The sequence below is a fragment of the Salmo salar genome, chromosome ssa05, assembly GCF_905237065.1.
Source record: "Salmo salar chromosome ssa05, Ssal_v3.1, whole genome shotgun sequence".
In the NCBI taxonomy this organism is placed as follows: Eukaryota; Metazoa; Chordata; class Actinopteri; order Salmoniformes; family Salmonidae; genus Salmo; species Salmo salar.
In genome coordinates this window covers 88,470,783-88,485,060 of record NC_059446.1, presented here as the reverse complement: position 1 = coordinate 88,485,060, position 14,278 = coordinate 88,470,783, and the positions used below count along the sequence as shown (strand labels likewise).

The 14,278-nt window shown below is 46.1% G+C and overlaps 1 protein-coding gene across 1 annotated transcript in view; it reads right to left on the bottom strand.

Annotated features, from left to right (window-relative positions):
• LOC123743219 (transmembrane protein 65) overlaps positions 1 to 13,072 on the bottom strand; it is a 105,211-nt gene extending 92,139 nt beyond the window's left edge. Inside the window, exons 1-2 of the mRNA XM_045719320.1 lie at positions 12,601 to 13,072; positions 12,065 to 12,382 (exon numbers count right to left, since the gene is read on the bottom strand). Coding sequence (XP_045575276.1) covers positions 12,065 to 12,347 — 283 coding nt within the window. The 5' untranslated portion in view covers positions 12,348 to 12,382; positions 12,601 to 13,072. The remainder of the gene's footprint in view (positions 1 to 12,064; positions 12,383 to 12,600) is intronic.
• Positions 13,073 to 14,278: the final 1,206 nt, after the last annotated feature.

The following is a 14,278-nucleotide window of genomic DNA, read 5'->3' as shown; positions in this document are numbered from 1 at the left end:
CTCAGGTTGTCACCACATAAACTAACATCATCACAACATTTTCATTTGTGTCTAGAGTTGTGTATGACTTGCATTTTAATGAAACAACATTCAGAGCAGAAATGATTTCTCAAGTTCAATAGTTATGAAGAGTGAAAGGCTGGCTGTTATTGGCCCTTACAGAGAAGGGTTTTACCTCACCGATCAAGATGCCCTCAACAACGGATGCATGACTACTTTGTTATTCTTACACAAATCAAGTTAACTGGGAGAGGAAAGAGCATAAATGCTGTATGTCTCTGCAGGTTTCATAAAGAAACCTTTAAATGATCAACAACCTTGACACTTGTGAGACTGAACACAAAGTGTTGCTATGGCGACCAGGCACTAAGGTGCACTGACCTACAGTAGTAAATCTCAACAAACTGATGTGTGTGAGATCACAGCAGACACAGCAGTAGTAAAATACAAGATGTCATAACCCTGCAGTAGCTTTAACTTCTTTGGGATCTGGGGGCAGTATTGAGTAGCTTCGATGAATAAGGTGCCCAGAGTAAACTGCCTGCTACTCAGGCCCAGAAGCTAGGATATGCATATTATTAGTAGATTTGGATAGAAAACACTCTGAAGTTTCTAAAACTGTTTGAATTATGTCTGTGAGTATAACAGAACTCATATGGCAGGCAAAAGCCTGAGAAAAATCCAACCAGGAAGTGGGAAATCTGAGGTTTGTAGTTTTTCAAGTGATTGCCTATCCAATATACAGTGTCTGTGGGGTCATATTGTACTTCCTAAGGCTTCCACTAGATGTCAACAGTCTTTAGAACGTTGTTTCATGCTTCTACTGTGAATGGGGAGAGAATAAGAGCTGTTTCAACCAGGTGTCTGGAAAAATGCCATGAGCTCAGTCACGCGCGCAGCCATGAGAGCGAGCTGAGTTCCTTTTCATTTCCAAAGACAAAGGAATTGTCCGGTTGGAATATTATTGAAGATGTATGATAAAAACATCCTAAAGATTGATTCTATACATCGTTTGACATGTTTCTACAAACTGTAATGCAACTTTTTTTACTTTTCTCCTGGACTTAGTGCCCGCGCCTTCTGCATTTGGAATAGTGAACTGAACGCGCAAACAAAAAGGAGGTATTTGGACATAAATATGGACTTTATCGAAACAAAACAAACATTTATTGTGGAACTGGGATTCCTGGGAGTGCAGTCTGATGAAGATCATCAAAGGTAAGTGAATATTTATAATGCTATTTCTGACTTTTGTTGACTCCACAACATGGCGGGTATCTGTATGGCTTGTTTTGGTGCCTGAGCACTGTACTCAGATTATCGCATGGCGTGCTTTTGCTGTAAAGCTTTTTTGAAATCTGACACAGCGGTTGCATTAAGGAGAAGTGTATCTTTAATTCTATGTAAAACACTTGTATCTTATATCAATGTTTATGATGAGTATTTCTGTAAATTGATGTGGCTCCCTGCAAAATCACTGGATGTTTTGGAGGCAAAACAATACTGAACATAACGCGCCAATGTAAACTGAAATTTTTGGATATAAATATGAACTTCATCGAACAAAACATACATGTATTGTGTAACATGAAGTCCTATGAGTGCCATCTGATGAAGATCATCAAAGGTTAGTGATTCATTTTATCTCTATTTCTGCTTTTTGTGACTCCTCTCTTGGCTGGAAAATGGTATGCTTTCGCCGAAAAGCCTTTTTGAAATCAGACACTGTGGCTTGATTAACAAGAAGTTAAGCTTTAAAATGGTGTATAATACTTGGATGTTTGAGGAATTGTAATTATGAGATTTCTGTTGTTTGAATTTGGCGCTCTGCAATTTAACTGGCTGTTGTCGAGGTGGGACGCTAGCTTCCCACATATCCCAGAAGCATAAAGCTTTAAAGCAGCATAAAACCCACTGTGGGTAACGGTACAGTGGGCCTACAGTGGGTTACTAGGCTTACTACTGCAGCTCCTTGAAAGCACTGGTGGTGCCTGTGTTTATTAGGAACCTCGAAGGCCTGTTAGAGCTGCAGGATAGATAGATAGATAGGCAGGGGGTGTGTGTGTGTGTGTGTGTGTGTGTGTGTGTGTGTGTGTGTGTGTGTGTGTGTGTGTGTGTGTGTGTGTGTGTGTGTGTGTGTGTGTGTGTGTGTGTGTGTGTGTGTGTGATACTGTAGATAGGCAGATCAAGGTCGTAAAGTTGAGCCACTTCCCCATCCCCCACAAGGCACCATGGTGATTAGAGGACAGCGTCCTCCTGTGAGTGCCTCCACCACGTGCTATGTTGCCTCCTTCCTACCCTCCTGCATCTCTCCCTTCCTCCTTCCCTCCCTAAATCTCTCCCTCTCTCCCGCCCTATCGGCCTCTCTCCCTGTCTGGCTGTCTAATTGCCTGTCTCTCTGCCTCTCTGTCTAACTGCCTGTCTGCCTGCTTCTCTACCTGTCCGTCTTCCTCTCTGCCTGCTTGTCTCCCTGCCTGTCTCCCTGTCTGCCTACCTCTCTCTACCTCTCTGTCTGCCTGTTTGCTTGCCTGCCTTCCACCTTGCCTGTCTGCATGTCTCTCTAACTGCCTGTGTGTCTGCGTGACTCTGTCTAACTGTCTGCCTGCCTGTCTCCCCTTCTGCCTGTACGTGTAACACAAGCCCTAGAGGACTATAACCATGAAGGTGACACTGTCGCAGTCAACTGACTCCCCCTGGGGATCAAGACTGTAGGAAACTGACTCCCCGTGGGGATCAAGACTGTAGGAAACTGACTCCCCCTGGGGATCAAGACTGTAGGAAACTGACTCCCTTTGGGGATCAAGACTGTAGGAAACTGACTCCCTTTGGGGATCAAGACTGTAGGAAACTGACTCCCCGTGGGGATCAAGACTGTAGGAAACTGACTCCCCTTGGGGATCAAGACTGTAGGAAACTGACTCCCCTTGGGGATCAAGACTGTAGGAAACTGACTCCCTTTGGGGATCAAGACTGTAGGAAACTGACTCCCCCTGGGGATCAAGACTGTAGGAAACTGACTCCCCTTGGGGATCAAGACTGTAGGAAACTGACTCCCCTTGGGGATCAAGACTGTAGGAAACTGACTCCCCCTGGGGATCAAGACTGTAGGAAACTGACTCCCCCTGGGGATCAAGACTGTAGGAAACTGACTCCCCTGGGGATCAAGACTGCAGGAAACTGACTCCCCCTTGGGGATCAAGACTGTAGGAAACTGACTCCCCCTGGGGATCAAGACTGTAGGAAACTGACTCCCCCTGGGGATCAAGACTGTAGGAAACTGACTCCCCTTGGGGATCAAGACTGTAGGAAACTGACTCCCCCTGGGGATCAAGACTGCAGGAAACTGACTCCCCTTGGGGATCAAGACTGTAGGAAACTGACTCCCCCTGGGGATCAAGACTGTAGGAAACTGACTCCCCTTGGGGATCAAGACTGTAGGAAACTGACTCCCCTTGGGGATCAAGACTGTAGGAAACTGACTCCCCTTGGGGATGAAGACTGTAGGAAACTGACTCCCCCTGGGGATCAAGACTGTAGGAAACTGACTCCCCCTGGGGATCAAGACTGTAGGAAACTGACTCCCCTTGGGGATCAAGACTGTAGGAAACTGACTCCCCCTGGGGATCAAGACTGTAGGAAACTGACTCCCCTTGGGGATCAAGACTGTAGGAAACTGACTCCCCTTGGGGATCAAGACTGTAGGAAACTGACTCCCCCTGGGGATCAAGACTGCAGGAAACTGACTCCCCTTGGGGATCAAGACTGTAGGAAACTGACTCCCCCTGGGGATCAAGACTGTAGGAAACTGACTCCCCCTGGGGATCAAGACTGTAGGAAACTGACTCCCCTTGGGGATCAAGACTGTAGGAAACTGACTCCCCCTGGGGATCAAGACTGCAGGAAACTGACTCCCCTTGGGGATCAAGACTGTGGGAAACTGACTCCCCCTGGGGATCAAGACTGTAGGAAACTGACTCCCCTTGGGGATCAAGACTGTAGGAAACTGACTCCCTTTGGGGATGAAGACTGTAGGAAACTGACTCCCCTTGGGGATCAAGACTGTAGGAAACTGACTCCCCTTGGGAATCATTAGTATCCCCCCCCCAATGGCTGCCCTGCCCTTGACTCCATATATAATGCCCATAGGGCCCAGGTCTAAAGAAGCGCACTATATACAGTGAGGGAAAAAAGTATTTGATCCCTCTGCAAAACATGATTTAGTACTTGGTGGCAAAACCCTTGTTGGCAATCACAGAGGTCAGACGTTTCTTGTAGTTGGCCACCAGGTTTGCACACATCTCAGGAGGGATTTTGTCCCACTCCTCTTTGCAGATCTTCTCCAAGTTATTAAGGTTTCGAGGCTGACGTTTGGCAACTCGAACCTTCAGCTCCCTCCACAGATTTTCTATGGGATTAAGGTCTGGAGACTGGCTAGGCCACTCCAGGACCTTAATATGCTTCTTCTTGAGCCACTCTTTTGTTGCCTTGGCCGTGTGTTTTGGGTCATTGTCATGCTGGAATACCCATCCACGACCCATTTTCAATGCCCTGGCTGAGGGAAGGAGGTTCTCACTCAAGATTTGACGATACATGGCCCCGTCCATCGTCCCTTTGATGCGGTGAAGTTGTCCTGTCCCCTTAGCAGAAAAACACCCCCAAAGCATAATGTTTCCACCTCCATGTGTGACGGTGGGGATGGTGTTCTTGGGGTCATAGGCAGCATTCCTCCTCCTCCAAACACGGCGAGTTAAGTTGATGTCAAAGAGCTCAATTTTGGTCTCATCTGACCACAACACTTTCCCCCAGTTGTCCTCTGAATCATTCAGATGTTCATTGGCAAACTTCAGACAGGCATGTATATGTGCTTTCTTGAGCAGGGGACCTTGCGGACGCTGCAGGATTTCAGTCCTTCACGGCGTAGTGTGTTACCAATTGTTTTCTTGGTGACTATGGTCCCAGCTGCCTTGAGATCATTGACAAGATCCTCCCGTGTAGTTCTGGGCTGATTCCTCACCGTTCTCATGATCATTGCAACTCCACGAGGTGAGATCTTGCATGGAGCCCCAGGCCGAGGGAGATTGACAGTTCTTTTGTGTTTCTTCCATTTGCGAATAATCGCACCAACTGTTGTCACCTTCTCACCAAGCTGCTTGGCGATGGTCTTGTAGCCCATTCCAGCCTTGTGTAGGTCTACAATCTTGTCCCTGACATCCTTGGAGAGCTCTTTGGTCTTGGCCATGGTGGAGAGTTTGGAATCTGATTGATTGATTGCTTCTGTGGACAGGTGTATTTTATACAGGTAACAAGCTGCGGTTAGGAGCACTCCCTTTAAGAGTGTGCTCCTAATCTCAGCTCGTTACCTGTATAAAAGACACTTGGGAGCCAGAAATCTTTCTGATTGAGATGGGGTCAAATACTTATTTCCCTCATTAAAATGCAAATCAATTTCTAACATTTTTAACATGCGTTTTTCTGGATTTTTTTGTTGTTATTCTGTCTCTCACTGTTCAAATAAACCTACCATTAAAATTATAGACTGATCATTTCTTTGTCAGTGGGCAAACGTACAAAATCAGCAGGGGATCAAATACTTTTTCCCTCACTGTAGGGAATAGGGTGCCATAGGGCCCAGGTCTAAAGTAGTGCACTATATCGGGAATAGGGTGTCATTTGGGACGCAGCCTTGAACTCTATTTTCAGAGCAGGAACTCACCCAGCACCATGGCAACAGACTGTAATTAAACCAAATGGAGGGTGAAATATTGAAGAGACTTTTCCTTCTTTATCCCCTCTAGTCTTCATTTGTGTTCATCTGGTCATAGGCCTTTATCTGCATCCCAAATTGCACCCTATGGGCCCAGGTCAAAAGTAGTGCACTATATAGGGAATAGTGTACCATTTGGGACACAGATTATATGTGCCAGTTGCTGTAGGTTAATCCAGTAGGTCATAGTACAAATAACTAGCACCTCTTTTTCCCCATGTAACCTCTTGTTCACCTCTCATTCAAGGTAAAAAAAAAACAGAGCCTTGAATCTTGTCAATAGACAGTGTTTAACATTACCCCTGTTGCTCCTGTGGAATGAAGTGCAGTTCCTGAGAATGATCTGAGAGGTACTTCCATACCGCAGTAGATCTGTATTCCATATGGCATTTAACATCAGCCCAATAACTACATTGTGGCAGCATCATTGAGCATCCCCAGGCAGATTGAAATGCTTTATGACGTGTCAGTTGACAGGTTACCAAATGATTATGCTACTTAGGGAAGCTACTTTTAGAGCAGTTAGGCCTAATGTTTAAAATCTCTTAATTGGGTCTTGATTCAGACATTGTCAATTAATTGATTCTCAATCTTTTTATTTTTTTACCCCTTTTTTATGATGTCCAATTGGTAGTTACAGTCTTGTCCCATCGCTGCAACTCCCCTGCGGACTCGGGAGAGGCGAAGGTCGAGAGCCATGCGTCCTCTAAAACACAACCCTGCTTCTTGACACACTGCTCGCCTTAACCCGGAAGCCAGCCGCACCAATGTGTCAGAGGAAACACCGTCCAGTTGGTGACCGGAAGTCAGCTTGCAGGTGCCCGGCCCGCCACAAGGAGTCACTAAAGCGCGATGGGCCAAACCCCGACCTAACTCGGACGACGCTGGGACAATTGTACGCCGCCTCATGGGTCTCCCGGTCACGGTCGGCTGTGACACAGCCTGGGATCGAACCCGGGTCTGTAGTGATGCCTCAAGCACTGTGATGCAGTGCCTTGGGACCGCTGCACCACTCGGGAGGCCAATTCTCAATGTTATAGAGATTCAATAAAGATCCTTCGTAGAGTCCGACCGATTGTTTTTTTGGGGTCCGATACCGATTCCCGACTAAACTTACCGATACATCTGTCGATATATTGTTTTACAGCGGGGAAATGAAAACGTGTCAATTTTCCACACTACGTTCTCAATACATTTTCATCCAAAAGAGCCAATTGTCCAAGAAATATGCTTCAAATGTTGATTTCTTACATTGTGACAATAATGCCCCATACTAGCCGAGGTAATATTATATACAGATGTAAGGTTTAACACTGAGAGCCTCTTGACACCACATAAGAGGCATCATCAATTCTATTGTCCTTTAGTAGCTGTTGTCTAAATGACCCATAAGGGAATGTGTCCCCTACACACAATAACCTCAACAGAAACGCAACAAAACAGATGAACGTCTCGAAACCCATTCAGTCCTCCTCAATAAACCTAATGGAGAGAATAGAGGGTGCAGTATAATCTCTGTTAGTGGTGAGTACTACACACCTTCCTTCCTGTTCCTGTACTATCATGTAGAGGAGACAATACCTGTTGTTCTTTCCCCTCTACGATAAGGAGAGTCAGCAGTACTAGAAATAATACTTATCACATTCACTACTGCTCTACTGTTTCAGAGAGCACAGATATAGACAGCAACTACTTATACAGTGAACAGTGAGGAGGACCTCAGATCAAAAAGATGCAAAGACCCTGGGATTGGACCCTGGGATTGAACCCTGGGCTAGGACCCTGAGATAGGACCCTGGGCTGGGACCCTGGATAGGACCCTGGGATAGGACCCTGGGCTGGGACCCTGGGCTATTACCCTGGGATAGGACCCTGGTCTGGGACCCTGGGATTGGACCCTGGGATTGAACCCTGAGATGGGACCCTGGGCTGGGACCCTGGGATAGGACCCTGGGCTGGGACCCTGGGCTGGGACCCTGGGATTGAACCCTGGGATAGGACCCTGGGCTAGGACCCTGGGCTAGGACCCTGAGATAGGACCCTGGGCTAGGACCCTGAGATAGGACCCTGGGCTGGGACTGGAGGAGGGGAGACATTAAATACCTACAGTACTGTATGTAATGGAGGTGACTCAGTGGGACCTGAAGGCTTCAGTTATCTCCTTGAGGTAATGCCTAAGGTTTTTCCGGTGTTTAGCTCAGCGAAGTCTTACTGCGCTCAGGTGACCCAGGTTCAAACCAGAGTCTTACTGTGCTCAGGTGACCCGGGTTCAAACCAGAGTCTTACTGTGCTCAGGTGACCCGGGTTCAAACCAGAGTCTTACTGTGCTCAGGTGACCCGGGTTCAAACCAGAGTCTTACTGCGCTCAGGTGACCCGGGTTTGAACCCAGACAGCCATATACATAGAGGAGAGTCTGATGGCGAGAAGGATAGGAGAACATCCCATGGCTAAAGGAATACAAATGTTTACCGTAACATCAAACCCAGGTGGACAAATGTTTACCGTAACACCAAACCCAGGTGGACAAATGTTTACCGTAACACCAAACCCAAGTGGACAAATGTTTACCGTAACACCAAACCAGGTGGACAAATGTTTACTGTAACATCAAACCAGGTGGACAAATGTTTACCGTAACACCAAACCAGGTGGACAAATGTTTACCGTAACATCAAACCCAGGTGGACAAATGTTTACCGTAACATCAAACCCAGGTGGACAAATGTTTACCGTAACACCAAACCCAGGTGGACAAATGTTTACCGTAACACCAAACCAGGTGGACAAATGTTTACCGTAACACCAAACCAGGTGGACAAATGTTTACCGTAACATCAAACCAGGTGGACAAATGTTTACCGTAACACCAAACCAGGTGGACAAATGTTTACCGTAACACCAAACCAGGTGGACAAATGTTTACCGTAACACCAAACCAGGTGGACAAATGTTTACCGTAACATCAAACCCAGGTGGACAAATGTTTACCGTAACACCAAACCAGGTGGACAAATGTTTACCGTAACATCAAACCCAGGTGGACAAATGTTTACCGTAACATCAAACCAGGTGGACAAATGTTTACCGTAACACCAAACCAGGTGGATAAATGTTTACCGTAACATCAAACCCAGGTGGACAAATGTTTACCGTAACATCAAACCAGGTGGACAAATGTTTACCGTAACATCAAACCCAAGTGGACAAATGTTTACCGTAACACCAAACCAGGTGGACAAATGTTTACCGTAACATCAAACCCAGGTGGACAAATGTTTACCGTAACACCAAACCCAGGTAGACAAATGTTTACCGTAACACCAAACCCAAGTGGACAAATGTTTACCGTAACACCAAACCAGGTGGACAAATGTTTACTGTAACATCAAACCAGGTGGACAAATGTTTACCGTAACACCAAACAAGGTGGACAAATGTTTACCGTAACATCAAACCCAGGTGGACAAATGTTTACCGTAACATCAAACCCAGGTGGACAAATGTTTACCGTAACACCAAACCCAGGTGGACAAATGTTTACCGTAACACCAAACCAGGTGGACAAATGTTTACCGTAACACCAAACCAGGTGGACAAATGTTTACCGTAACATCAAACCAGGTGGACAAATGTTTACCGTAACACCAAACCAGGTGGACAAATGTTTACCGTAACACCAAACCAGGTGGACAAATGTTTACCGTAACACCAAACCCAGGTGGACAAATGTTTACCGTAACATCAAACCCAGGTGGACAAATGTTTACCGTAACACCAAACCAGGTGGACAAATGTTTACCGTAACACCAAACCAGGTGGACAAATGTTTACCGTAACATCAAACCCAGGTGGACAAATGTTTACTGTAACACCAAACCCAGGTGGACAAATGTTTACCGTAACATCAAACCAGGTGGACAAATGTTTACCGTAACATCAAACCCAGGTGGACAAATGTTTACCGTAACACCAAACCAGGTGGACAAATGTTTACCGTAACATCAAACCCAGGTGGACAAATGTTTACCGTAACATCAAACCAGGTGGACAAATGTTTACCGTAACACCAAACCAGGTGGATAAATGTTTACCGTAACATCAAACCCAGGTGGACAAATGTTTACCGTAACATCAAACCAGGTGGACAAATGTTTACCGTAACATCAAACCCAAGTGGACAAATGTTTACCGTAACACCAAACCAGGTGGACAAATGTTTACCGTAACATCAAACCCAGGTGGACAAATGTTTACCGTAACACCAAACCCAGGTGGACAAATGTTTACCGTAACACCAAACCAGGTGGACAAATGTTTACCGTAACACCAAACCAGGAGGACAAATGTTTACCGTAACACCAAACCAGGTGGACAAATGTTTACCGTAACACCAAACCCAGGTGGACAAATGTTTACCGTAACATCAAACCCAGGTGGACAAATGTTTACCGTAACATCAAACCAGGTGGACAAATGTTTACCGTAACACCAAACCAGGTGGACAAATGTTTACCGTAACATCAAACCCAGGTGGACAAATGTTTACCGTAACACCAAACCCAGGTGGACAAATGTTTACCGTAACATCAAACCAGGTGGACAAATGTTTACCGTAACATCAAACCCAGGTGGACAAATGTTTACCGTAACACCAAACCAGGTGGACAAATGTTTACCGTAACATCAAACCCAGGTGGACAAATGTTTACCGTAACATCAAACCAGGTGGACAAATGTTTACCGTAACACCAAACCAGGTGGATAAATGTTTACCGTAACATCAAACCCAGGTGGACAAATGTTTACCGTAACATCAAACCAGGTGGACAAATGTTTACCGTAACATCAAACCCAGGTGGACAAATGTTTACCGTAACACCAAACCAGGTGGACAAATGTTTACCGTAACATCAAACCAGGTGGACAAATGTTTACCGTAACATCAAACCCAGGTGGACAAATGTTTACCGTAACACCAAACCAGGTGGACAAATGTTTACCGTAACATCAAACCAGGTGGACAAATGTTTACCGTAACATCAAACCAGGTGGACAAATGTCTCTCAGTAGGTTAATCCAGAAACAGCAGTCCAGTGCACAATGCCCATTATAAAGTATTAAGGCCAGGGTAACAGTCAGAAGCATCCCACTGCTCAGCCCCATGTGACCCAGGAGACATCTATGGATAACAGAGAGAGCAGGAGAAGTGCGCTTCAACAGCCCCAACACCACTTCATCATTACAGACATCATCTGCAACCATGATGCTCTCTAGCACTTTGGCTCTCTCTATCCCCCCACCCTCTCTCTCTCTCTCTCCCTGTCTCTCTCTTCCCTCCCTCTCTCACTCTCTCCCTGTCTCTCTCTATCCCCCCACCCTCTCTCTCTCTCTCTCTCTCTCTCCCTGTCTCTCTCTTCCCTCCCTCCCTCTCTCACTCTCTCTCTCTCTCTCTCTCCCTGTCTCTCTCTTCCCTCCCTCTCTCCCTCTCTCCCTGTCTCTCCCTGTCTCTCTCTTCCCTCCCCGTCTCTCTCTCTCCCTCGCTCCGTCTCTCTCTCTCTCCCTGTCTCTCTTCCCTCCCTCTCTCTCTCCCTGTCTCTCTCTTCCCTCCCTCGCTCCTTGTCTCTCTCTTTCTCCCCCATCTCTCTCTCTCCCTCGCTCCCTGTCTCTCTCTTTCTCTCCCCTCTCTCCCTCCCCCTGTGTCTCTCGCATTATCTCCCCTTGCTCGCTCTCTATTCCTCTCTCCCTGTGTTTTTCTCTACCCTCTCTCGCTGTCTCTCTTCTTCTCTCCCCTCTCTCATTATTCCTCTCTCTCCATATCTCACACTAACACACTAACATACACATATACACACACACACACACACACACACACACACACACACACACACACACACACACACACACACACACACACACACACACACACACACACATTACTATACTGCTTACAACAAGGGCATAAGCATTCTATCCTCAACTACTTTTACAGATACAGAAATCTCACAATTTGAGGGCAGAATGTATTGATATCAATAGAGAAATAACGTATTGTTTTACTCTTATGAGAGTAAGTGTTTTGTAATGAACCTATAGTACAATGTAATAGGTCTAGAAACATTTGTTTTTACACCTACATATTTGAAACAATACGTATTTTGTCATTCTTTGGTTTCTGGACCAAGCAGCTTAGCCGAGGGTGGGACTAACGGTAAAGGACCAGAGTGACACTATAATGAACTCTCTGTGCAACTCGGGGAAGTGAAACACATTTTCCAGTAGACTACTGTTCTTATTCTTACCTTGAGCTATTGCTATCGACTCAAACCGGTGCAGTTCTCTAAGCAGGGTTGTGCGTTCGGTGGGGTGAAGACTATAAATAAAATCCTTGGCTCCTTGCGGTGAGTTCAAGGGCTCCATCGGGTCCTTGTGAGGGTGTGTGCCCAAGTCGCAGCACTGCTGGCTGGGCAGTATCGGTACAGGCTGGCGTAGCGGAGCTAGGTTTGACCCGCGGACTCTTCCCAACATGTTCCCCGACCTCAGAATGAGGGCGGGCCGCAGGACTCTCTGCAAACTGGGCAGCATGGTGAAGATAAAAGGGAAGTGGAGGCGTCGACAACCTAGAATAGAAATACAATTTTAACGCTTACTGAAGCGTAAAGCAAAATACAGTAGGCTAGGCTACTTACGATACAACATTCTAGACTGTTTCACGTATGAATGCATTCTACAGCAGTAGGCTACTGTAGAATGGCTAAGCCCATTCATAGGCAATAAGTAACAAAGTAGACCCAGACTCAGATCGGGCTGTCAAAGTGCAACTTATCACAACACAGACCTGTCGATCAGCGGATGCTCTGCCGGCCTGTCCTGTCAAAAATCAGATCTCTTTCGGCTGGAAAACGCAGCTCCGAACCATAAGTCCTTCTATTAGAATTTCATAGATCATGAAAACAATTCGCCAACAAAACACATTCGTGGCAAAATCGGCGAGTCAACAAGAAACATCCCTTCTCATCTTCATATCCACAACATCGCCGAGGCTACTTCCCAGTCTGCGGTCGGATGGGCTGCCTCTCTTCCCCGTGATGTGCGCCCTTCTCTCTAGGCTAAAAATATTTTCCAATGGAATAGCTTGACTATACGTAGCTATGACGGCATTTGCCTTACGTTTTTGTATAGCTCATACAGTGAGTGCGAAGGTACCAGTAGACCAATAGCCTACTGTAGGCCTATTTGCGGCAGGTATCAATAGACATCCTAAGGACGACTGTATAGGACATTTGAGCATAGTACATGTATGACAACATGGGAAATGTATTTTTCATTCCATATGTAATGCCATTACAGAACGTTCTACATGCTATTTTTAGTGACTACATTTCCCAGATGAGCACTAGGGCTATAGAAAAACTACTTTTTTGCTGCCGCATTATGGGAAACGTATTTTAGTCCGACCGGTGGCCTCTCCGTAATCTATTTATTGCCTCAAAACAACTGGGAACTCGGAAATCTCCGACTCCCGACTTCAGTGCGTTCAAGACAACTGGGAACTCGAAAAAAACGAGCTCCGACAGGCTAAAATTGTTTTGAATGGTCAACTCATTCGGAAATTCGGGCATCTTTCTAGAGCTTCGACTTTCCAACCTGAAGATCACTGACGTCATGATTTGACCTGCTTTTTCCCGAGTTCCCAGTTGTCTTCAAAGCGTAATCTGGCTCATCATTCCACAGACAGTGACCAAAGTCATCATATAGCTCTCCATATCTCCATCCAATATCTATATCCTGGCCACAGTCACAACTGAAGCTAACAATCCCCTCATCACAGAGACAGCCCTAAAAACTAAACATCCCTTCTTGGGCTTGGTGTGGAATTACTACGTTACTAAGACATCAGGAAGAAGACTACTAGTACAGGGACAGTCAGTCACTAGTACAGGGACAGTCAGTCACTAGTACAGGGACAGTCAGTTACTAGTACAGGGACAGTCAGTCACTAGTACAGGGACAGTCAGTCACTAGTAAAGGGACAGTTAGTCACTAGTACAGGGACAGTCAGTCACTAGTACAGGGACAGTCAGTCACTAGTACAGGGACAGTCAGTCACTAGTACAGGGACAGTCAGTCACTAGTAGAGGGACAGTCAGTCACTAGTAGAGGGACAGTCAGTCACTAGTACAGGGACAGTCAGTCAGTCACTAGTACAGGGACAGTCATTCAGTAGTACAGGGACAGTCAGTCACTAGTACAGGGACAGTCAGTCAGTAGTACAGGGACAGTCAGTCAGTAGTACAGGGACAGTCAGTCACTAGTACAGGGACAGTTATTCACTAGTACAGTACAGGGACAGTCAGTCACTAGTATAGGGAAAGTCAGTCACTAGTACAGGGACAGTCAGTCAGTCACTAGTACAGGGACAGTCAGTCAGTAGTACAGGGACAGTCAGTCAGTAGTACAGAGACAGTCAGTCAGTAGTACAGAGACAGTCAGTCACTAGTACAGGGACAGTCAGT